At 39.6% G+C, this 24,554-nt stretch overlaps 1 protein-coding gene across 1 annotated transcript; it reads right to left on the bottom strand.

Annotated features, from left to right (window-relative positions):
• Positions 1-2,491: 2,491 nt before the first annotated feature.
• gja3 (gap junction protein, alpha 3) lies at positions 2,492-15,832 on the bottom strand. The gene is made up of 4 exons (XM_057853134.1): positions 15,644-15,832; positions 15,250-15,308; positions 7,869-8,269; positions 2,492-6,652 (listed from the first exon to the last, which is right to left on the bottom strand). Exons 3-4 carry the CDS (start codon positions 8,232-8,234, stop codon positions 5,705-5,707), a joined length of 1,314 nt encoding a protein of 437 aa, XP_057709117.1. The 5' UTR covers positions 8,235-8,269; positions 15,250-15,308; positions 15,644-15,832; the 3' UTR covers positions 2,492-5,704.
• Positions 15,833-24,554: the final 8,722 nt, after the last annotated feature.

Raw genomic sequence — 24,554 nt, 5'->3', positions numbered from 1 at the left:
TCGTTAGAAGAAGTTAGACCTCTTTGACAGCCAGAAATCTTGCTTGTTTGTTGGTGACCAAATACTTATTTTCCACTCTAATTTGGAAATAAATTCTTTAAAAATCAAACAATGTGATTTTCTGTTGTTTTTTTCCACATTCTGTGTCTCATGGTTGAGGTTTACCCATGTTGACAATTACAGGTCTCTCTAATCTTTTCAAGTAGGAGAACTTGCACAATTGGTGGTTGACTAAATACTTATTTGCCCCACTGTACTTTATGCATGTGTTCTCTCATACTTTTAAGCAGTGTTTTCTTGTGGTAGCTTTAAAGCAGATTGCTGATCTGTTGACCACATTAGTCACGTAGCATATTTGAACTACGCTTATTTGATATTACGACATTTAAGTATTTTCTTAAAGCATCTTTAGTATGTTCTGTCTGTATGCATCTAAAGAAAACAAGCTGAAAGTGCACGTTAGTACTTTGTGTCAAATTCGCCTCTTGTTGGACGTTTCGCCAGTGTAGCACATTTTGGCAAAACGCCGTTTTTTTTCCCGAACTCTCGTCTCATCCAGTCTTTCCTGTTCATTTTGCTTTTGCTACTCGTTTTGTAAATTATCGACAGTGCTGTCATGCTCATTAATGTTCCTCTCGGGTTCAAATTGAAAGGGTTGAACAGATGATATGTTTGTCGCTAGAGTCATACTCTAGAAGCCCGACAGTGTAACCATGAGACATCATCGCCCTGCGACATCAACAACAATGACGACCAACTAGTTAAAATAATTTTACAAATTGTATAAAAAACGAAAATATCAAGACTGGTTTAAATAACTAATTATTTTAACTTACAGTAACATTTATCTTTAAAGAACTACAAGTCTTTTTATCTATGGATCCCTTTAAAATCGCAAAGAAATTGAAGTGCAGGTCTTGACAGAAAATCCTGTCTGTCAGCTAGTCATAGACTGACATCAAGACCAAAAACCCTGAAAATAGTGATCATGAGAATGGTAACATTCCAATGCAGTTTGGAATTACGGGTTTAAAAAAAGGATTCAAGTAACGAAAAGCAATTGTGGGCTGGCAATTTCAGTACATAAAGCAGACCCAAACTGAAACAAAGTCATCACACCCCTGAAATACAAAAAGGTTACCAGGGTGAAGGGGGTGTAAGGTATTTGTCCTGTGGCCAGAGTGTGAACTTGTTGGGTGATTGAAGGCTAAAAATAACCACTTGGCAGCTCGGCTCTGGACACTTATGTGACAAAAATTTTCCAGGAGCGCAGAACAACCTCCAAACCTCCACACATATGACACGATATGTCATGAGAACAGACTTGAGTAGAAGTTGTGGGGGGAAAAATGAAACGGTGCCTGGAAACTTGGGGGCTGGCAGTGGATAATTATTTTTTAGTGGTGTTTAGCAAGGGTGTAGGTTTGGTCTCAACATTGGTAGGGACGATATAACAGCATAACATGCATGTACACTTTTTGATGGGGACGGGACATAAATAAGACCAAACAGATTGGGTAAACGGGGGTCAGGGCTACATTTCTCACGAATATGAACCTAATTAATTGATGAGGCTAACTGATCATTGCAAAATAAATCTGTATTAAGTTAAAACAGTGCAATAACAATTTTTTTCTGTAACGCACCTCATAGGAAGACACTATGCGCTCATGCGCTGGTCCTCATGGTCAACGCAGTTTTCAAAAAACTGCTTTTGTGCACCAGCATTGCTAAATGACCAAAACTAAAAAGTAACCTAGTTTTGCTTTAAGAACACTTAAAACTGAAATTAAAATTCGTTAGAAGGGGGTAAACCTCGGTTCACTTCATTTCTCACAGTTTAATTAACGTTAACAGCAGAAATAAGTCGAGGACACTTCCCTCTAAGCAGCTTCCTACTCGAGTTTTGCAGGTTAGCAAATTCACACAGTTTAATGTTATGCAAACTCTGATGCAGGTTGTAGCAAAATTTCCATGGCTAAATTAGTGGTGTGTTCCCCACCTCCATAACATTGATGTCTTTTTACATTACTTACAGTGGCTGCTGGCTGAAATAAACTTCTAATATCCCTCCTCTTTGAAGGGGGTGGAGGAGGCGGTATGTTGGCGACATGTATTTTTGTCAGGTCAGTGCGTGTGTGTGGGGTGGGTCATCAGCCAATCAAACGTAAAAAAATGGAGTAGCACGTTCAGCAAGTGAAAAAGGGGTAAATATAAGTCGGAACATAATGAAAATAATTCACTTAATAATGGTAGGGTCAATTGTATCCCTACAACACATGGGAAGGCAATTTAAATCACCTATATAACTGAACTCATAAACTGCAACTAAGGGTTGCTTAAAAGTTGGTGGGGACAATTTGAGCATCCTGAAAAGTTGGTAGTGTTATGTCCCTACCGTCCCTATGCAAAACTACGCCCTTGGCGTTGAGGTCAGTGGCAGCTATATGAGTTGAAAAGATTTTCATTTTTTTGTCAAATTTCCTGGTAATAGGACATTTAGGAAATTTGAAAAGCAGTTGCAGCGTGTGAAATTTCCGTGTGAAGCATTGACGTGTGCGAGACGAGTGACGGCTGACAAGTTCATTGCCCATCACTCTGCAGCCACTGGACCTCTTGTGTGATATATCACCCGCCTGAGGATTATGGTGTCACGTGACAGGAAGCACAAAATTGTGCCCTCACTTGATCTTAGCGAAATTATTGGTCTATTTTAAATCTGAGTCCTGTTTTACGGTCTTATCCTGGCAGATGAAAGGCAGCCACTCTGGTACAAAAAGTTTTATTCGATAACAATTTTGTAAACATTTGAGGTAAATTAACATTTACATCAACTTTACAAAAGGATCATTCACACACACACACACGTGAACACGCACTGACATTCTTCTCTCGTCTTCACTCTGCCTTTGGTGTGAGATGTTAAGACATATTTGAAAAATATTTTATGTCCTTTGAGGACTCTTTTCTCGCTCTCGTTCTAGCAGTGTTAGCATTTTTTTTCCTACATGTGCAAATCAACTACCAAAATGTAAACTTGTGGGGAAAAAATGCAAAATACTGTCAAAATGTGGTTTTTGGGTCATTTTTTGCCATTTGAAAATTCAAATAATCCATACAGTACCATATTTTTTGTGAAATAAGCCCCTGAAGAAAGAGTTTCTGGCTGTTGAAGCGTCATACTTTGTGAGGCTAGTACTTGAAGCTAAATGAGATCCTGTTAAAAAAAAAAAAACATTTTTTTCTCCAAATGTTAGCATTTGCTCGATTTTCCATAACCAACTGACATATGTGTCAATTGTGATTAAAATTTGGCGTCTAAAGGACATAGGCAACGTGATTTGATTGCTATTTAAAATGTTAGCATTAGCTTTTCACAGCCTTTCTAAAAATTGATGAAGTGTGACGGGCTAATATTTTTGCATTCTGTGATTGAGTGAATGGAAACACCTGACAAAGTCGATCAAATTGTTAGCATTTGGTTTTATGTATCAACTGACATGTGGGTCATTTCTTAGTGAATTTTAGGCAGTGACAAATTTAGACAAATTTAGGCAAACTGACAAAGTGAATTATTTCTTGTTCAGTTATTAGCTTTTTGTTTAGTTTTCTGTTATAAACTGATGTGTCGCTTGGGTGATCGTAAATAGGGTTGGGCATTGTTTGAATTTGAACGGTTCAGATTCCACGTTTCGATTCTGGTTCCAAACGATTCTCTATTCTGATTCTTTTAATAGGCATGATCCAAAAATTGCATAGTTTATATTAGTTTCTTAACTTATCGATTTTTTTTTTAAATATATGAACTTTAAATTAACTATGCTATGAATTTCTCATAGGGTTATTTTAAACTTGTATATAAATATCAGTCTTTGACCTTAAATATGATGAAGTTTCTTTCCACAGGAGTGCACTTTCACAAAGATGTTTATTTTTCAAAAGCTTTCAGAGAAAACAATTATACATGATTTTTTGCCTATGTTTTAGAGTGTCTTATGCTGCAGGTATTTACTGTATTGCATCGTTTGTTTTAGATGGTATTTCTACAAGTTAGTTAAGGGCTGACTGACATCTTGCAGATTTCAGGCGGGGAGTGTTCTGTCCCTTGATCTTAAGTTGACTTCTTTTTGATTTCTATCGACACTAATATATTGTTCATCCGTCCACAAGATATCACAATTGTAACTCCGGACTCTACCGTTTTTCTTTGGTTTTACTATGTGCGCTTGGCTTCCCCTAGTGGTGACTTACTGGAAGCAGCAAGCAAAAAGAACTTAGAACTTTGTTAAGAGTTCTTAAGGTGTACAGACTCTACACACCTCCACTGCACTACACACCGTTGGGAACCCTTGGTGAAACAAAATCTGTAAATTTGCACATTTTAACCAGAGGGTCTGAAATCATTTCAATGTGTTTATTCTGTTACTTTGTTGTCATTTATGTGAAGCGAAGCAACACATTTTTGTGCCAAGCTAAATTATCCACTACCTTTGATTTGCTCCTAACGGAGCTAGTCATCCTGTGGCTTCTTCTTTGTGGTGTTTGGCTTCTATTTTTTCTGGTCGGTGGTCAGGGCATCGAAACTTGGTATCGAAATTTTAAAATTCGAACGGTTCCGGGAGAACCGGAGTGTTAGTCCCGGATCCCATTGATGCTAGATGCCCAACCCCTAATCATAAATTAGCCTAAACCCGCCTAGATCTTAGCATTTTCATTTTGTTGTTTGTTTTTTTCTGGTGGGTTAAAGAGTATCATTTGGGATTTCAGTGAGTTTATGGTTTGAATTATTTGCTTTGTGAGTGAAATTTTATGGATTTCATCGATGAGGCTGCCTTGATTATCCGTTATTTCTAAAATGTTAGCATTTTTTTACCTACATGTCAGTCTCAGTATTTGGAAAAAATGTTCTTTTTGGGGGGTTATTTGCACGGATGTGAATGAAGCAACATGCCGTCTTAACTGGATTTCTATTTTTTTTATACATTCACATTTGTTGTGGTTTCCCGCCACAAACTTAAAAATACGTCATCTTGAATAAAATTCAATGAAACTAATGCTGAAGGGCATCATGAGTTGCTGCACCTTACACGAGACCAAGGTCATCTTATCTTTCATCGTGGGACGTGGTAGTGGTTTGGAACCTCTTTCCGGGCCATCTCGTTGCTTTGTGAAGGGCACTGCAGTCCATTGTGGGTACCAGTTTAAAACCGAGTACGCACAGTAGTCCACTGAGTGCAACTAAAAGTAGGGATAAAAACACAACTAAATCGCCCCCGAAACAGTCCATAGTCCCTTTCCCACTGAACATCAAAGCCGGCTTTTTCCCGGGTCGTCACTGTCCTGTGTGAAAGGTACCCAGAGCGCACGCAAAGTACTATCAGAGGCGGAATGACTGCCATCTGTAACGGAACAGTGGGAAAAGGGTGTATATCTTCCAAAACAGACACGTCAATGTCCTGCTTCACTGGGGTCTGTTTGAAAGGCACAGGCCTGAGGTCGACCCACGTCATGACAATGTCCCGCTTCGGTGGGTTCCTTGTGAAGCAGGTGAATCCACTGTCATTAAACCTCTGATGCATCAATTCGGAAAGTCCGTATGAAAGGTGATCAGAATCATCAAGTCTACGCCACCTTCCTTTATCATTTTGCCTTCAGTGTTTTTCCGAATTGTTCCTTTTTGGGGTCAGGGGGCCCACCAAGGGCTTTATACCGCCAAGTCATCGGGTCTGGCCCGTACACTACTGCTCTTGCTGGCCCGACTCAGCCGTCGAGGGTCCTGGGAGGCTGTTGAAGGGGGTTTGTGCATCTCTACTGTAGTGGTGCTAAAGCGGCCATCATCAGACTCATTGACATTAGAGTCTGGACTGCTGCGGGTACTCGGACTGGTACTTGGGCTGCCGGCTGGTGCGGCGTCTGCCGTGGGTGGCAGGTTGGATGAGGAAGAAGAAGGCGTAGGGGAGGTTGCCTTCATCTCCCGAGTCTGCTGCTCAGTGGCTAGGTTAGCCCAGTTCTGCTGGGCGGCCAGCCTGTGGTTATTATTGCTGATGTAATAGTGGGCAGCGGGCCCGTGTTGGCGGAGAGCCTCCTCTTGCTGCAAGTTGTCCATCTTAAACTCGGGCCGGGGCAGAAAAGCCCCGCTGCCGGCCGCCACGTCCGTGTACTTGCTTGGGTAGCCGCCCCCGGTCCTGGGGGTTGAGCACTGTGGCTCGGGGACAACGGAACCGGCGGGTCGGCGCACCGACTCCTGGTCCGAGATGGCTCCGTTGGTCATGCCCTGCTTGAGCTTCTTCCAACCCAAGTGGTAGATCTCCAGTAGGTTAAGGAAGAGTGAGACGCAGGCCACCACCAGCATGAAGATGATAAAGATTGTCTTCTCAGTGGGCCGTGAGATGAAGCAGTCCACTTTGTTGGGGCAGGGCCAGCGGGCGCACTTGTACAGGGGCCTCAGCTGGAATCCATATAGGAAGTACTGGCCCAGGATGAAGCCTACCTCGAACAGGGTCTTGAAGATGATGTTGAAGACGTACGTGCGCAGCAGAGCCCCCCGGATGCGGATTTTGCCGTGCTCATCACGGATTGGGGGTTTCACTCTTTTGCCGCTACCCTGGTCCCCCCCACCGCTACTGCTACTCCTGAACAGCAGCTCCTTCTCCTGGAAGCAGAGGTGGGAGTAAATCAAAAGTCTCAATTTGTAACCTACCTAGTTAATGTGGCATAAGTCATTTCTTGGTCAATTCACAAGTAAAGTCATCCTGTCCTCACCTTCCAAGATAGCTCCTCTAAGGATTTCTCGACTGTGAAATCTTATGAATGGATTTCTTCTTGGCACCAAAAAGAAAGTAACCCAAGGAATCAAAAAAACATTATCCTACAATAGGGGTGGACAAACTATTCCACAATGGGTGGGTGCGGGTTTTCGTTGCAACTCATCGAGAGGACAATTTTTCACCAATCTGGTGTCTTACAAGTGCAATCAGTTGATTGCAGTCAGGTTCTTCTCGTTTTCCCGGGCCCTTCACTGGTTGTTGAACTGCCAGTGCTGGATCAGTTGTAACAAAGACCAGGACCCACTGAAGCCCTTGCGGACCGGTTTGCCCACCCCTGTCTTACAACCTAATTTCATTGAATTGTTCTGATTTACTGGAGCGACTGACTTGACTACATCTAGGAGTTTAGGGATTAAAAGGACAACAATTTACATTGCCCAGAACTAAGGGGAGACCAAAAGTAAGAAAATAATTCACCTTAATCTAAACGGTTTTTTTTTTGTTTTTTATCTCTACCAAGACTTCATCACTTGTGAAATCAATAAGTGAAACACAAGCTACTCAAGCTACAAGGAGGCTAATCTGTAGTTTCCGCGCCCAGTGGAACCAAAATAAGACCCAAAAGACTCACCTCACAAATTTTTTTTTTTTTAAACTTTGCCAAGGCATTTTTACGTATGAAATTGGTGAGTCACTCCTCTCCACTAAGGATCTTTGCACTGAAAGCCAAAATACAATCTTTGTCTGATGGGTTTTACTTCTGCCATTGCTTGATCACTTGTGAAACCAGTGAGTTGACTACTAGAACCTTAGCCAAAAATAGTTCAACTCTCATTGTCTTTAACTTTAGCAAGTTCACCTTAGTCTGAATTGCTTTATTACTACCAAGGCTACATCACCTGTCAACTTCAATGAGTAGACCACTACCTAACACAAGCTACAAAGAAGCCAACTTTTATCTTATAAACCCAAGGGAACCAATTACCGATATGAAAACCTTGAGAATCTCCCTTATTCTATGTTACAAGGCTTTTTCATGTGGAATCAATGAGTGAACCAATGTCTTGTGACATATGACTACTCAGTTCTGAAGTCCCCCACCTCTGCCTGGAATCTGTTGGATTTTCGCTGTTCCTCCTCCTTTTCCTTACGCTTCTCCTCCATGCGTACAATGTGCAGCACGTGACCCAGGTAGATGAGCGTAGGCGTGGACACAAAGATGATCTGCAGGACCCAGAAACGGATGTGCGAGATGGGGAAGGCCTGGTCGTAACACACGTTCTCGCACCCCGGCTGCTGCGTGTTGCAGGTGAAGTCGGACTGCTCGTCTCCCCACACGTCCTCTGCTGCGGCGCCCAGCACCAGGATCCGAAAAATGAACAGCACCGTCAGCCACACCTTGCCAATCACCGTAGAGTGCTCCTGGGCGTTCTCCAGCAGACGCCCCAGAAAGCTCCAGTCACCCATGCTTCAAGATTGCCAGCCTGTGGACAATGTTGTATCTGGAAGAAGGGGGGTGGGTGAGAAAGCGGGGTGTTAGTTTAAGGTTTAGAATATTTGGACTTTTGGACTAGTCCACAACTCCGACATTCATTCATACTTCCTTGGCGCCATCTGGAACTCAGATAAATTATATTAGCCTGAGGGGTATGGTAGATTTTTAACCGCTGCCGAGGCTTTTACAGAAGAATCGAACTTCTTCCACGAGATACTAGGAGGTCAATTTTCATTTTCTGTATCCATGGGATTAGGATCCTCAATACTTATTTTATGAAAGTTGACCTCTAAATATCTCCAAGTCATCAAAGCTTTGAGATCGCCAAAATCTAATCATATACAATCTATATCTTGTGCTTCCAACGTACCGTGAGTGAGATTTCACAACACTGGTTGAAATCAGAAGTCCATTTGCTTCGTACCTCTGCCAAGAATCACCGCTAACTACTGTCTTTTCAACTTTTATTTTTAGTAAAATCTGTGACCATACTATGACTTGAAATGCAAAATTAGGTAACACATTGTATTTTCTGTGACCTCACAGTTCTGAAATGGCTGCGCTTTGGTTACAACTTAAATGGGTTTTTGGGAAATATAGCATACGGCGATGCTTTGCAACACTACAGATCATATATTAATTTTGTCGCATTGTGGACTACTAACCTAGAAAATGGCTGATGATAATACATTTTTTAAAATTTGGATATCAGCAAACTGTATGACTTCACAAAAGAAATTACAGCCGCTATTTACCTAAACGCTAGATGGTGACGAGTTCAGCCACACATTACTTCTACCTCCAATTTTTCCTTGGAAGTCATTGCAAAAAATGCCAAACAAAGGCTCATATCGTGAAAAAGAGAACTCAACTTTACAATTGTGAACCTCCGACCTCGACGATACCGCTTGCGAGTGCAGACATTTCAGTTATAACTATGTACATACACACCAATAAACTCGGCCAAAGGTGCACATCATAGTTGGTATTTATCAAGTCGAGCTGTAGAGCACGTCATTCGGGATTACAGTGATCCCTCGTTTTTCGCGGTTAATGGGAAACCAAAACCTGCCGCAATACGTGAAAAACCGCGAAGTAACACCCCCCCACCCCAAAAAAAAAAAGAAAATTTGTGTGTTTAATGTATTTATTCTGATTTAGCATTGGAAAGAGATACATATAAGACATGTATAATTAAAATAACAAAAAAATGTATTTATATATTTTAATAAATGTTTTTAAGCACTTCCGATGTAATAATTAGGAGTTTTAAACATGTTTCTGTACCACCACCGAATTATTTTTAAACAAGAATAAATTAGAAAAATGCTTGTCTTTATTAAATGCCGCATTGAGTGAGTGCACTCAAATCCGCTCAAGCTGCTCACTTACGCACAATGAGTTGTCACAGCAACTGTTTGACAAGTTAAATGATAATTGACGCATGCCTCTGCTCTGAAGTTTCGACTTCTAACTCATTTACTTCCAAAAACGTATAAATACATTCTATTTTTAATTGTTTCAGTGTCCCAAAAATGTATTTATACGTCTTTTACATTTTTTTTTTTTTTTTTTTTTTTGACAAGAGGCATCTCTAGCTTCAGTTGCACCAAACTGCAATGCAAAATGGTCAAAACTCATTTCAAAGCAATAAAACTGGCCACTTGAGGGCAGTAGTGCATTTTGAAAGAACTCATCTTGGGCCAATAAAGGAAGTGAAGAAAAATAGTCAGGAAACGGAAGTTGGAGGGATCTTTTAAAGACGCATGAGAATTTGAGAAAAATGTGGAGAACAATCGGAAAAAAAGGCAAATGACTCTTGAGGAGTGTTTTGAAAAGAAAACGAAACCATCGTCAATGAAGGATTTTTAAAAATCTATCTTTATAAGACAGACGGTGACGTCCACAACGGCATCAGGTTCCACATGCGTTCTGCGAAGCTCACGTTGCGTTACTCCTGAGCCCGAGGTTGAAACCAACGATGAAGATGATGAAAAAAGTGAGACCGATCTTGATCCGGACTCATCAGATTACTGGGAGCCACCTCATTCAACCGGGAGCAGCTGAGAGCCTTCCCCGTTGTTATGTGCGCAAAAACAACAGTTCGATAGTTTAGTTATGTGTAAATAAATTGTTACTTTGTGATCAAAAGCTCTATTTGTCTTGTTGTTTATGTTATTTTGTAGAACGAAAACATTCAGATGTTCGGGATGTCACATAAGTGAAAAAGTTATGTTTGAAATTAGAGATGTCCCGATTGATCGGGATGCCGATCGATCGGGTCCGATCACGTCATTTTCAAAGTATCGGAATTGGCAAAAAATCGGCCATGCCTTTTTTAATATATATATATATTTTAATTAAATCGTTTTCTAATTGTATTTAACGTTACAGACATAATATGTTACACTCATCCAGAGTCTTTAGTTTAGGCTTAAGGTAGTATTATCAAATTTATCCTAATAAAGGCGGTAACAAGTTTTTTTTTTTTTTTTTTTTTAAAGTATCACGTTAAAATATTCAACGCAACTAATGCATATGCTGCACGACCCACTCACGCATTGTCGCGCTCAATCTGTAATGGCGCCATTTTACCTATATAGAGAGATAAAAGGCAGCGTAAAATGAGTAGAGTGAATTTTGGCAGCCTTTGGAGGCTTCTTTAATTGGCTAAAGCCTTACAATCCCTCTCCCTACGATTAGAAATATCATGGGAAGCAATGTGGGGAAGCAAGGTGACAATTGATCATTGTCTTAACACCTTATGTTATTTCCCAACGCAGAGAAGATATAGCAATTGGTACACGTTGCACAGTCATGGTTCCACTTCCCATCATGCATTTGGGATGGCCACAGTATCATTTACTGAAAGCTCAACAAATACACAAGATGGCAATATTTAGTCACAATATACAAAGTCAAGTCTTTCTATCCGTGGATCCCTCTCACAGAAAAACAATGTTAATAATGTAAATGCCATCTTGAGGATTTATTGTCATAATAAACAAATACAGTACTTATGTACTGTATGTTGAATGTATATATTCGTCCGAGTTTTATTCATTTTTTTCTTAATGCATTGCCAAAATGTATATGATCGGGAAAAATTATCGGGAATGATTGGAATTGAATCGGGAGCAAAAAAAAAAAGCTATCGGATAGGGAAATATTGGGATCGGCAGATACTCAAACTAAAACGATCGGGATCGGATCGAGAGCAAAAAAACATGATCGGAACAACCCTATTTGAAATGTATGCTTTTACAAAAAGCTCAATTTCTGTTTTTTCATCAGAAATTGGAAAATTGCTCAAACTAAGCTATTTTCTAATGCTGATTTCTAAAGAATGGAAAAAGATATGAACTAACTTTTTTTTCTGCTGAAAGAAGAGAGTCTAATCGTTCTTCTGGTGGGTTCCATGTTTATATAGCAATAGAACAAAATTTTCTGTGGGCCTTGCAAAATCAGTCAAAATCCAGTAAAAGGGCCGGGAGCGAAGGGCCTTGCTCCGGTGAAAATGGCTCTAGGAGTGAATGAGCCAAGCATCTCTGGCACGATCAAACCTTAACGCCTGTCAATCAACGTTAACTTTAATAAGCAACTCTAGTGCACTGCCTGACCAAGAAAAGGAGCAGGAGGGAGAGTGAGACTACGTGATCGGATCGGGACAGCTCATCTGTATTTATTTTTTTTAATTGAAGAAAAAAAATCCACGATGGACTGAGGGCGTGAAGTTTGAAGCGGGAAGTAGCAAGGGATCATTGTACTCAAATTTGATTGGCTCAATCTACCAGCAACCACTTCCTTAAAATACATTTATGTTTTTCCTCCACTACTGCACGTCAAAACTATAAAGTTTTTTTTTTTTCAATTTACTAATAACAATTATTTCCACTGTGATGGACATGACAAAGGTGTGCTGTCTTTCCTTTCCTTTCCTTTCCTTTCAGCTCATTCAGTGATTACGTTTACACAGACATTTATCCGGACTGAAAGCCGAATCGGAATATAAATGTTTCCTGTACCCACCCAATTTGGAATATTCTAACCAGACCAAGCGTCCTTCGCTCATGATTTTATTCCAAACTAGAGGCATTGTTTAGGAAAACACCTATTCCCAAAATTTCTGGATAAACAGTCTTTACTAGGGGTGTAACGGTACACAAAAATCTCGGTTCGGTACGTACCTCGGTTTTGAGGTCACGGTTCGGTTCATTTTCGGTACAGTAAGAAAAAAAAGTGCAAAATTTAAATGTGCTAGTTGTTTATTACACACTTGTGTGCTTACAACAATAGGAACATTAGCCTATACAAAGCTAGAATTCTGCTCAAAAAGTAGCGGGTATTTAAAGATCATAATCCAACAAAAATTTGCCTTTCAGAACCCGCGTATTGGTCAGCTTGCTTTCTGAAAGAAAGAAGAAAAAAGAAGTTCTGTGCTAAAGAGAAACGCAATCCCAATGACAAAGATTTTAACATGTATTTTACAAATGAAATGCCTCAATGAATCAATTTTTTTTCTTTTGAACGGTTTTCAAAAGCTTTATTGGTGGATTTTCTCAAGTTAAAGCGCCACACAGAAATTAATGAATTTAATTGTGTAAGCAGGATCTGTGTATTATTCTTATTATTACAGGTGTTTTAGCTCATTTCAATTTATTTTGTTTAAATGGGCTATTTTTATGTGTTTATATTTTACAAATGTGATGTATTCATTTATATTGTATATTTTATGTTGTATAACTTTAGTTCCTATGTGAATATTAGTTCCTACTTGTTTAGTTGTGGTAAGAGGGTTTTGTATTGAATACAGGGCCGTGTTACTATAGCAGAGAAGACAGCAGTAAATCAACAAAGACAAGTCAACTGTGCCCCGATCTACCACTCAAGAGATCTGATGCACTCAAAAAGTGGGTTACGATTGCATATTAGTTTGAAAATCGACCGGATCCACCGTATTTTTACACGAGTGACTTCCGGTCTGCCCGATCCTAGCTAGTGGTATTGATGCAGGAGGGCCACGTCTCGCATCAAATAATAAACTGCCGTTCTTTTTGCGTGCGTCGCATTGAGCCGCTTCTGGGAAGCGTCTAACACGCGGCCGCACTGCGACTGGTGTGCATTGGCTGATTGACTTTAACGCCCGCGTTTCACTGCGTTCTCGCGGCGGCCACGTTGTCGCCCCGTTGATGTTTCTGGGTTATATACTGTCCTACCGTGTTGGCCCTCATTATAGTAGAGAAGACAGAGTAAATACAGTCTACACAAAGAAACTGTAACCCGATCGACTCACAGCCTCGAAAAGTAAGGGTTACATTACGTCAGAAACTCGTTCGGTACGCCTCCGTTCCGAACCGAGCACCCCATACCGAAACGGTTCAATACAAATACATGTACTGTTACACCCTTAGTCTTTACATTGCATGTCTGTGACGTCACGATACACGTATATTATTCCCAGAAGCTAGAAGGAGAGCACATGTCAAAATAATTTGTTCCGGTTGAAAGTTTGAGGCCTGAACATGCAAATCCGAATCGTATCAATATTTATAGTCTCCATGAAAACAGTGCATCCGATTCAAACTTTGATCGGATTAAAGAAATTTGTCCATGTAAACGTACCTAGTACCAAAAACGTGTTTTTTAACGGTTTTTCATGGGGAAGACTTTAAGAATATCTAAGGCTGCTCATCTGCGAATTCGAAGTTTGTTGACAACGTTGACGCATTCGACTGCCATTGACATCGATAGACGTCCAATCCGTTTGAATCGGTGTTAGCATCTCCCAGTTCAAATAGATTGGACGTCATCAACCCTAATTAAAGTGAATTGGACACCAAGCACCGTCAATGAGTCAAAGCATTATTTTAAATGTATACTGTACAGGTATTCTCAAACACACACCCACGGCTTCTTCCATTCGAGTAACAAAGCATCGTCTGCTGCTCGTTTACTCGACTGTACTTTCTCTCTTTCTGTATGGCGGGCATTTGTCGCTCGCCCGTTCACCTGTTCGCTCCAGTGGCCAGCAGGCATGTGCTGAGATCGACATTATCACATTGGAAAACACACACACACAAATAGCGACAGCACCTCCCTTTCAAGCGGCTGCTCACCATACATGCCTCATTGTAAATATTAGCAATACTGTTTTTTTCTTTTTTATGTTCAAAAATGGTCATCACAATGTAAACCCAGGTCATTTAGTGTCAGGAATTACTTTGATGACTGAACGTTCAAAACTTCAACAGTACACTATTTGTATTGTATAAATGGATGTTTGTTAATAATACTCAATAGGAATAAATAGAGATCCATATAAAAATATACCAATGGAACAAAATGTTTGACTTTTTTAAATTCATTTTGAGATTCCTTATCAAGTAAATAAAGAATATAAAAACACTCAAACTGGGATGAATTTAAATTGTATTGAATACAAAAGATTTGAAAATTGCAAAACTAATTCAGATGAAAGTAAAAACTTTAATAACATTTTTTTAATGCTTAAAAGTTAAAATGATTCAATACATCTTTTTAAAATGAACTTTTTTATAATACTAAGTTTTTCCACGATTGATTTTAATTTTGATTTATTATTTTTAATCCTGATTCAATACAAAATATTAGAAACAAACATGAGCACATTAAAATTTAAACTTACAAAAACAAATGTGGTGAGCTACATAAATTCTATCCAAATACTTTTTATACACTTATTCTTTTTAACTGTTCAATTTGAGGGAAAAAAATAGTATAAAAAGTGGGGAGGTTAGAAAATATGCTAATATTTTCTTCGAGCAGTTAGAGAATACCTAATATTTTATAACTGTAAAATGGCTTTCCAAAAATAATGTAAATATTGAGTAATTCTAATTTCTTGAGGACATTTTTTTTTTTTTTTTTTTTAAGTTTAAACTCAGACGCTGATGTCTTGTCGAAAACAACATGCAAATAAGTCAAATATTAAGAAATAAATAAACTTACAACAATGTGGTTGTATTAAAGCTAATAAATCCATGGACTGGACTGGAAATCCTCCACACCTGCCAGAAGCAAAAATCAATGCAATTACCATCATTCCGTCACAATAACATCAATACATTTCTACTTTTCAAATTCAATGACTTAACGTCAATCCTGTCCAGTTCCACTACAGTGAATAAAGAAAATGATCAAGAAGTAGCCCAAAAGTCAAAGTATCACACACAGAGATGCGCATAAAGCAACAAAGCCGAGGGTACCAGAGAACACGCGCCATTGTTAGTTCTGCGTGCACCCCAAATGTTAATCTAGCGACAGACGGACACCGAATATTACAATTTGAAAATAATCCATCTGCGTGGTGCATGTGAAGAAGAAAGCGTAGACACGCTCGTACCTTAACACGGTAGAAGGGACGCTCTTTAAAGTGCACGGCAAAAGCTCACATCCTTTGGGGGTGCCCCCGGGGTAAAAGCACCCCCCTTAAAAAAATTAAAAGCGCGCCCTCGTCCGTCTAAGCGCGGCCCTGCTGCTGGCGAGGCTTATCCGCGGGTGTGACCTCCTCTAGGGTGCGCCGTGACAAATGGAGAAGCGACCTGTTGTTTGGTTTGGAGGTGCGTTCAAGTGTCGCCAGTGGCACGCACACCATAGTCACTCAGGGATGCACTGTCACTCACAAAGTGCAGGAGTGGAGCCGACAACGTACCCCACCCCCGCCCCCCGTGACAACAACAACAAAAAAGGTGGGCCTAAAAGTTTAAAAAAGGTCATTAGCAGGAAGCGGCAATCATAGGGAATGTATGGCGTGTTGGAGGAATCAAATGAAAATGTGTTGAAACTAGGGCTGTCAAACGATTAAAATTTTTAATCGAGGTAATCACAGCTTAAAAATTAATCGCAATTCAAACCATCTAAAAATATTTTTCTGTAAATTATTGTTGGAATGGAAAGATAAGACACAGGAGGGATATATACATTCAACATACTGTACATAAGTACTGTATTTGTTTATTATAACAATAAATCAAGATGGCATTAACATTATTAACATTCTGTTACAGCGATCCATGGATAGAAAGCCTTGTAGTTCTTAAAAGATAAATGTTAGTTCAAGTTAAGGAAATTTTATATTAAAACCCCTCTTAATGTTTTCGTTTTAATTAAGTTTGTAAAATTTTCAATCAAAAAATAAACTAGTAGCTCGCCATTGTTGATGTCAATAATTACACAATGCTCATGGTGCTGAAACCCATAAAATCAGTCGCACCCAAGCGCCAGCAGAGGGTGACAAAATACCAAAAAACACAAGTTGAAATGACACTGTGCTGTCATTTTAATCTGTTTGAGTGGGGCATGTGCGTTAAATGCGTCAAATCTTTTAACTTGATTAAAAAATTAAAAATCTGGGGATCCAGACTTTCTTTTGTAAGTTCTGTGTTCATGTAGCCATGTGATAGAACAAAATATTCTGTGATGCTTGAAAGACTGTTAAACACCGTAATTTTAACTATAAACCGCTACTTTTTCCCTCATTTTGAATCCTGTGGCTTATAGTCCAGTGAGGCTTATGTGTTGATTTATTTAAGTTAATGAGAAACATGCCATTTGTTATTTGACAGCGGCATCATAAGACTGCCATAAGACCGTCATTATTATGATGTGACACTGTCATGGATATTAAGGACATTTTGAATTTATGTCAACTCCATTGTCATGTCCAGCTCGGATCTTTACATCCTTTCAAATCTGAGATAATTTACCAGATGACACAAAATGACATGTCATAAGCATTCATTAATGCTCATGGCAGTGTCATGTCATAATCAAGATGGTCGTATGACAGTCTTATTGCGCCACTGTCAAATAAAGTGTTACCAAACACCATGACTAGTAATTATTGAAACAACTAGAAGAGTAACTGAAGAAATAATTAGCACAGAACATGAGTTTGATTGTTAACGTAATTTTCGGACTATAAGCCGCTACTTTTTTCCCTCATTTTGAATCCTGTGGCTTATAGTCCAGAGTGACTTATTTGTTCATTTATTTGGGTTAATAAGTAACGATTAATTTGACAGCGGGCTCATAAGACTAGCATAAGAGCGTCATAATTATGACATGAGACTATCATGGGCATTAATGAATGCTTATGACGGTTGTCATTTAGTGTCATCTGGCAAATTATCTCACTAACTCCATTTATGTCCAGCTCGATTCTTTTGCATGCATTCAAAAGTAAGATAATTTGCCGAATCATTATGACAGTCTAATGGTGTCACTGTCAAATAGTGTTACCAAAAACCATAACTAGCAATTAAGGAAACAACTAAAACAGTAACTGAAGAATTAATTAGCAGAGAACAAAAATTTTGATTGATCTGTAACGCTGCAGTGCATGCTAGGAGGCATGTTGGACAACAACAGTGTTGACAGCAGGTGGCAGCAGAGGTTGACTGTCTCCCCCAAGGGAGCAGTGATGGCCAAATGCCTGATGATGCCGCTGTCAAATATAGTTACCGCTTAATATCTTTTGATGTAAATATCTCATAATACAGTGAGGACAGCTGCGGCATATAGTCCAGTGCGGCTTGTCTATGAACAAATGCCGTTTTCGTGCCATTTTTGGTGAGTAGCAGCATATAGTGCGAAAATTACGGTAAGTAGTTTAGGATATGAAAATATCAGGTAGGGCTGGGTGATTTGGCCAAAACTATTGTTTTAAAACTTGGTTTTTATCGTGTTGTTATTACAGGTGGGAACCTCTTGGTCAGAGGTGTGTAGTAACGCGTTACATGTACTCCGTTACATTTACTTGAGTAACTTTTTGAGAAAAAATGTACTTCTAAGAGTAGTTTTACGAAGCCATACTTTTTACTTGAGTAGATTTGTGAAGAAAAAACGCTGCTCTAACTCCGCTACTTTGGGCTACACACGAGTCGTTACATTTTTCCTATTTATCTATTTTTGCTAGCAATGCTATTGCCAAGAGTAGTGCTACTAATTTCACCAATGAAACGTGGCACAAAGTGGAATGTTTTGAACAGCGTCCAGCTTCAAAGTGCCAGTGTGGATCTACCTCGCCACACGCCTTAAAGCGAAATCGGCAGCAGAATAAGGATTTGGCTTGCAGTTTTAACCTTAAAGGGTCCACCTAAAAAATTGCATGTTTGTTCTTATCACTTCGGTGATCGTTCGAGGACAAAATTCGAACAATCTGTGCAGCCTGTAGTAACATGCGGTGTCGATTGATACGCCACTTGAGTGACCAAAATGAGGCGAAATTACAAATAATATTACAGTTGCCGAATGCAGAAGGGTTGACACGGATTCTGTTGTTACAAGGAAATACTGTAAGGTCATTTTCATCTGGTTATAGGTTATGAGCTCATTGCATATGTACATATAAACACAAATAGTATGTCATTGTTTTTTATTGCAGATATTGATCGCAATAAAGCTTTGACAACATGATTCCATTTCTTTTTTTATTAAAAAATAATTGGTGCATGTGCAAAACAGGTCAATAAATCATTATTTATTGGAGAAAAATATTAAAGACGGTGAAGCATAAATCGAGCCTTCCATCATCAAGATAGAATGCACGTAGTCTCGATATACGTCCATCAACGTATGTGCGTTTTCTGTCAGGAAACGGGCAGGCAGGTTTGGACCCAAATGCAGGGAGAGGAGGCGAGGCAGATTGGCAGTGCAAAAATGATTTAATTAGTGATGTCACGAGGTGCGCCGAGCCTTCAAAGCTCGTGTCGCGTAATGAAGGGACTTTTCGGCGAAGCGCGTACCGAGGCTCGATTCATTCAGGGGAAGTTCCAAAAATGATGACGATCCCAAAAAACACAGCAGCAAACAAAACTCAGGTTACTAACAAAAGGCTGGGTATCAAAACTTACTGAGAGGAACACGAGGGCTTGGAGAAAACTGGCGAGAACAGGTTCGGACGTGCACATGGACATTGATAATGAAGCAACAAAGGGTGAAAAGAAGCTGGGAGCTGATATACACACACGGACAAGGGGTAACGACACAACGAGGAACAGATGAGTACAGGAGGATGCAGGTTGGAGGATACGCTAGGAGCAGGCACAACAGGTGAAATCAATGGGCAATCACAGGGACAAGTCACACTAGGAGAAAACCAACACAAAACCTAACAGTTTTCCACCTGTAAACAAACGAACAAGAAATGTGTAACACTTGAATTTATGCTTTTAGGGTAAAAAGCCAGTGTATGTCTTTAAGTAGATTGCTTGTTTTCCATTTTGTTATCGTTGAAGCTAATGCAAGGCTAATGATATCTCAGGTGTGACGCAACACACAGAATTGTCGTCAAATGGAACATAATTGTCCCTGGTATGGCTTTGTGGTGGCACTGTCTTCGTTCCACATTCGCCTTCCTGAACACAAAATTTCCATATTCATGTATTAGGACACATTTAACTAGATGCTTCGCACATTTGCAGTTACAGGTCCCTGATTACGTTTCCATCCACTGCCATTAAATCAATAAAATACAAAACTATTTTGGTTGTGGCCACTCTTAGCCATTTCATGTCGTGATGATGGCAGATGGATGCAGCATTTCCAAATTGTCTTTTTGAGGGATTTTGATGGGTACCACTCCAGCTCCACTATTGTTTTGGGAAGTGTAAAACGGAAGTCGCGAGCAGAAATGCGGAAGTAAAGCGGAAGTACCTCGGAAACTTGTCTAGCATTGAGATAGCTGGTGCTAAAAAAAAAAAGAATTAAAAAAAAAAAGATTTTTAAATATTTTAATTCACAACATGTGGAATGTTATTTGTGTTTGGCTCTGCAGTTTACCATTCATGTAGTCTAGTAAATAGGGATGTCTGAACATGTTTGTTAGTTTTTTAATTTGAACCAAATTAACCAAATATGTTCTCCATGTAAAAGGGCACATACCCAGTGCTTTTTTTCCCAAATCAATTATGCAGCACCAAATAAAGTTGCAAACATTACGTTTCAATATACTGTTTCACAAGAATAAATTCTCATAAAAAAATGACGTTTGTCATCGTCATTCAATGTGATAAATTGTCTTGTTGGGATTTTCTTGGCCTTTTTGCTGCCGTTGGACAACAACAAAACTAAAAATATGAGCTTTGGTTTTGAAATGAAAAATATCGGCTTTGTGTTGCCTGCTCCGGCGGGGAACCCTGCCCTGCCCTGGGCTTGGTGGGCCGCTGGGGGTCCCGTGGCGTGGCGTGCCGGTTGGGGGGCTGTGGCTTGTGGGCCGGGTGGGCGGACGGTGGTGGGGTTGGGGTTGGTGGTGCGTCCCCTCTTACCATCCCTGAAGGCCGGTTGATGGGTGCGCGGGACCACCCTGGATCCCGGGGGGTGGTGACGATGGCTCCTTTTCTGGGCTGCGGGAAGAGGGATAGGCTGCACTGAACACCCCCATCTCCCCGCCCGCCCTTAAATAAAAATAACTCCTTGGCTGCCAGCGACAACAATAGACGTCCAATTAATTTAACAGGGAGGACTGTTTGTGATTGCTAATCACACTTGGCAAAATGGATTGGATGTCCAGCGCCCTTAATAGTGCTGAATGACTTAAATATTGTGTTTAATGTTAAAGTCGATTTTGTTATTGCATCAAACTGTTACATAATGTGTATCTTTAATCATCCCATCTTACAATTGGAAAAAGTTTCCCATGGGGGGTGTAGGGGTAGTTTATTCTTGGAGCAGAGAGGACAAAAACAAGGTTCCCCTTGTTATTAGGGGGAGTCTGGGCGGTGTCAAATGTCAAGTCAGTTGCGATTAGCACGCTAAAAAAGGATGCAAACTGAGCGCTGAAAGCTCCAACAACATAACACACATACACACATGTGGCAAGGCGATATTTACCTAGTTTAGCCTAGTGTTCACCCACGTTAGCCTAGCATGATGCTAACATGATCAATAAATTTGATGCCGACAGTTGAATTACTTTTCTAGGTTTACTTGATAGGTTTGGTCACTGGCGCGGGAAGTGGTGTGCTGAAGGTGTTGCGGCATCCCCTGATGTTTTTTTGTTAAAAATTTATCAAACATTGAAATTATTGAGTATTTAGCTTTGGGGATTAAGTACAGTGGTATGAAAATGTATCTGAACCTTTTGGAATTTCTCACATTTGTGTGTAAAATCGCCATCAAATGTGATCTGATCTTTGTCAAAATCACACAGATGAAAAAACAGTGCTTTAACTAAAACCACCCAAACATTTATAAGTTTTTATATTTTAATGTGGAAAGTATGCAAACAATGGCAGAGAAGGGAAAAATAAGTAAGTGAACATTTAATATTTTTTGCCCCTACCCCTTTGGCAGCAATAACTTCAGCCAGACACTTCCTGTGGCTGCAGATCAGTCTGGCACATCGATCAGGACTAATCTCGACCCAGTTTTCTCTACAAAACTGATTCCTGGGATGTCTGGCATGAATCGCTTTTTTTAAGTCATGTCACAGCATCTCGATGGGGTTCAAGTCTGGACTTTGACTTGCCCACTCCAGAACGTGTATTTTGTTCTCCTGACACCTTTCTGAAGTTGATGTACTTCTGTTTTGGATCATTGTCGTTGCATGATCCATCCTCTTTTTAGCTTCAACTGTCTGACAGACGGCCTGAGGTTTTCCTGCAAACCATCCGGATAAACATCTGAATTCATTCTTCCATTAATGACTGCAAGTTGTCCAGGCCCCAAATCATGATGCTCCCTCCACCATGCTTCACAGTGGGGATGAGGTGTTGATGTTGGTGAGCTGTTCCATTTTGCCTACACACATGACGTTGTGTGTTGCTCCTAAACAATTCGACTTTGATTTAATCAGTCCACAAAATATTTTGCCAAAACTTTTGTGGAGTGTCTAAGTGCCTTTTTGCGAATATTAAACGAGCAACGTTTTTTTTAGACAGCAGTGGCTTCCTCCGTGGAGTCCTTTCATGAACAGCATTCTTGGACATAGTTTTACATAAAGTTGATGTGTGCACAGAGATATTGGACTGTGCCAGTGTTTTCTTGAAGTCTTTAGCAGACACCCTAGGGTTCTTTTTTACTTCTCTGAGTATTCTGCGCTGAACTCTTGGTGTCATCTTTGCTGGACAGCCACTCCTTGGGAGAGAAGCAACAGTGCCAAACTCTCCATTTGTAGACAATTTCTCTGACAGTCAACTGATGAACATCTAGGCTTCAAGAGATGGTTTTGTATCCTTTCCCAGCTTTACACAAATCAACAATCCTTGAACGCAGGACTTCAGACAGCTCTTTTGACTGACCCATAATGCACATCAGACAGTGCTTCTCATCAAGACAATTCTTACCAGGTGTGTGTTTTATAGTGGGCAGGGCGGCTTTAAAGCACTCATCAGTGATTGGGTAAACACCTGAATTAAATTGTTTGGTAAAAATTGGTTTCAATTGCGCTTTAAGTCTACTTAAGTAGAAGGTTCACTTATGTTTCCCCCTTCTGTCATTGTTTGCATGCTATCCTCATTATAATATGAAAACCTATAAATGTTTGGTTGATTTTAGTTAGCAGACACTGATTTTACATCTGTGTGATTTTGACAAAGATCAGATCACATTTGATGGTGATTTTATGCAGAAATGTGTGAAATTCCAAAAGGTTCAGATACTTTTTCATACCGCTGTATATATGTTGAAAAAGTTTTTTTTGGTAAATAATATGGTCACCATCTGACACCTAGCTTGCTAATGAATAAGGTGCTATTGGAAATGTTGACAAAGGAGACGTTAACATGGCGCAAAAGCGAATTAGCAAATTTTTTTCTTTGAAAAAACAGTTGAATTTTCTAAAATTCAAGTTCGAAAATGATTGATATATCTACCTTTGGTGTCTTCAAATAGGTAAGACATGCTTGCATTTTAGCCATATTGTTGCTGTTGAGTTGCCGCCATGCAGAGCACTGTTGGACATCTGTGTGCAATTTATTTTAGTGTTTTGAAAAGGGGGTGTTAAACTCAGGATTATTGGACCTTTTATTTTTCAAATGTGTTCGTGTGTCATTGCACCCTTCAGCTGCACTTATTTGCTCTATAATACATGGGCGCTTTTTATTTCCAATACAAAAAACTCCATCACTCACGGTAGGTGAAATATAACGCTGTCTATGTAGTAGCCTAGTAGTAGTGCACAAACTATCCAGCATGCGTGTGTAGTGCCTTTGGCAAAACACACAAGCATGAGAAATTTGAACCTAAACGGCTGTTTTGGGATGGGAAACGCTCAAAAAGATCCTAAACACCCTCTGCTGTGTGTGACTTCCAGCGTCCTTGGGTTTAGTTGTATGAGTACACAGCACGTTTGAATTCAGAAATATCTTTTAAGGCCACAAGGGGGAAGCATTGCTCTGTGTGGACACCTTCCAGCTGCATTACATTGCTTGAGTTAAAGCGAGTTTACTATAGAATTTTAAAAAAATAAAAAATAAAAAATAAAACTTTACCTTTTATATATATTTTTAACAGTCTGCCTTGGAATAGAAAAATACACTTTTATGCAATCGTTTCATTTAATTTCAAGCTACTAGTTGGCATTAAAAACATGGTAATTTACACTAACATTTTCTATTATAAAAATGCAGAAAAAACAAACAATGTGTCAATAAGCACAAAATGTCAAATAACGTCAGTGTGGCGACATTGTAAAAATCAAGAAAACAGTCAGCTGTGACATAATTAACATTCACATAACATCACACCGGAGTTAATAAATAAAAACAGCAAAAGTCACATAGCATTCACAAGGCACTTTTTTGTTCTGTTCCTTGCCCAAAAATTGCTCAAACGCACTTTCAGTAAAATTAATTGAAATGTGGCAGGAGCTTGCACAAAACGCCCAAATATTTATGATGCAATTCAAAAGAACCCAAACCACTTTTAGACCTCGTGGACAAAAGTATTGGGACACATTGCTTTGTTCTTACAAAGTGCGATTGGGTTGCTAAATTTGCACAATTCTTTCACTTAGAATGCGAAGCTGTCTATAGCATTTTTAAATTATAGCCTGTTATTTATTGTATGTGTATGGGTTATTGTTATCTGTATGCTTACCTGCTGTAAGACTAGTTTCCCCTTCTTAGGGGACAATAAACTTACTGAAATGTTCTTGGGAAAGGAAATAAACAAGCGGAGCACAAACTTCCCTGAGGAGTGCCGTGCACACTTGTTTCTCATATTTGTGAGCAAATATTCGTAAAGTTCACTTTAGAAGAGAAGAATAATGCTTCATGTCAAAACTACTTTGCCGTAATATTTTTTTTTTTTTT

The sequence above is a fragment of the Corythoichthys intestinalis genome, chromosome 12 (assembly GCF_030265065.1).
Source record: "Corythoichthys intestinalis isolate RoL2023-P3 chromosome 12, ASM3026506v1, whole genome shotgun sequence".
Lineage (NCBI taxonomy): Eukaryota > Metazoa > Chordata > Actinopteri > Syngnathiformes > Syngnathidae > Corythoichthys > Corythoichthys intestinalis.
The sequence above is the reverse complement of the archived record's forward strand: the minus strand, read 5'-3'. Positions and strand labels throughout refer to the sequence as shown.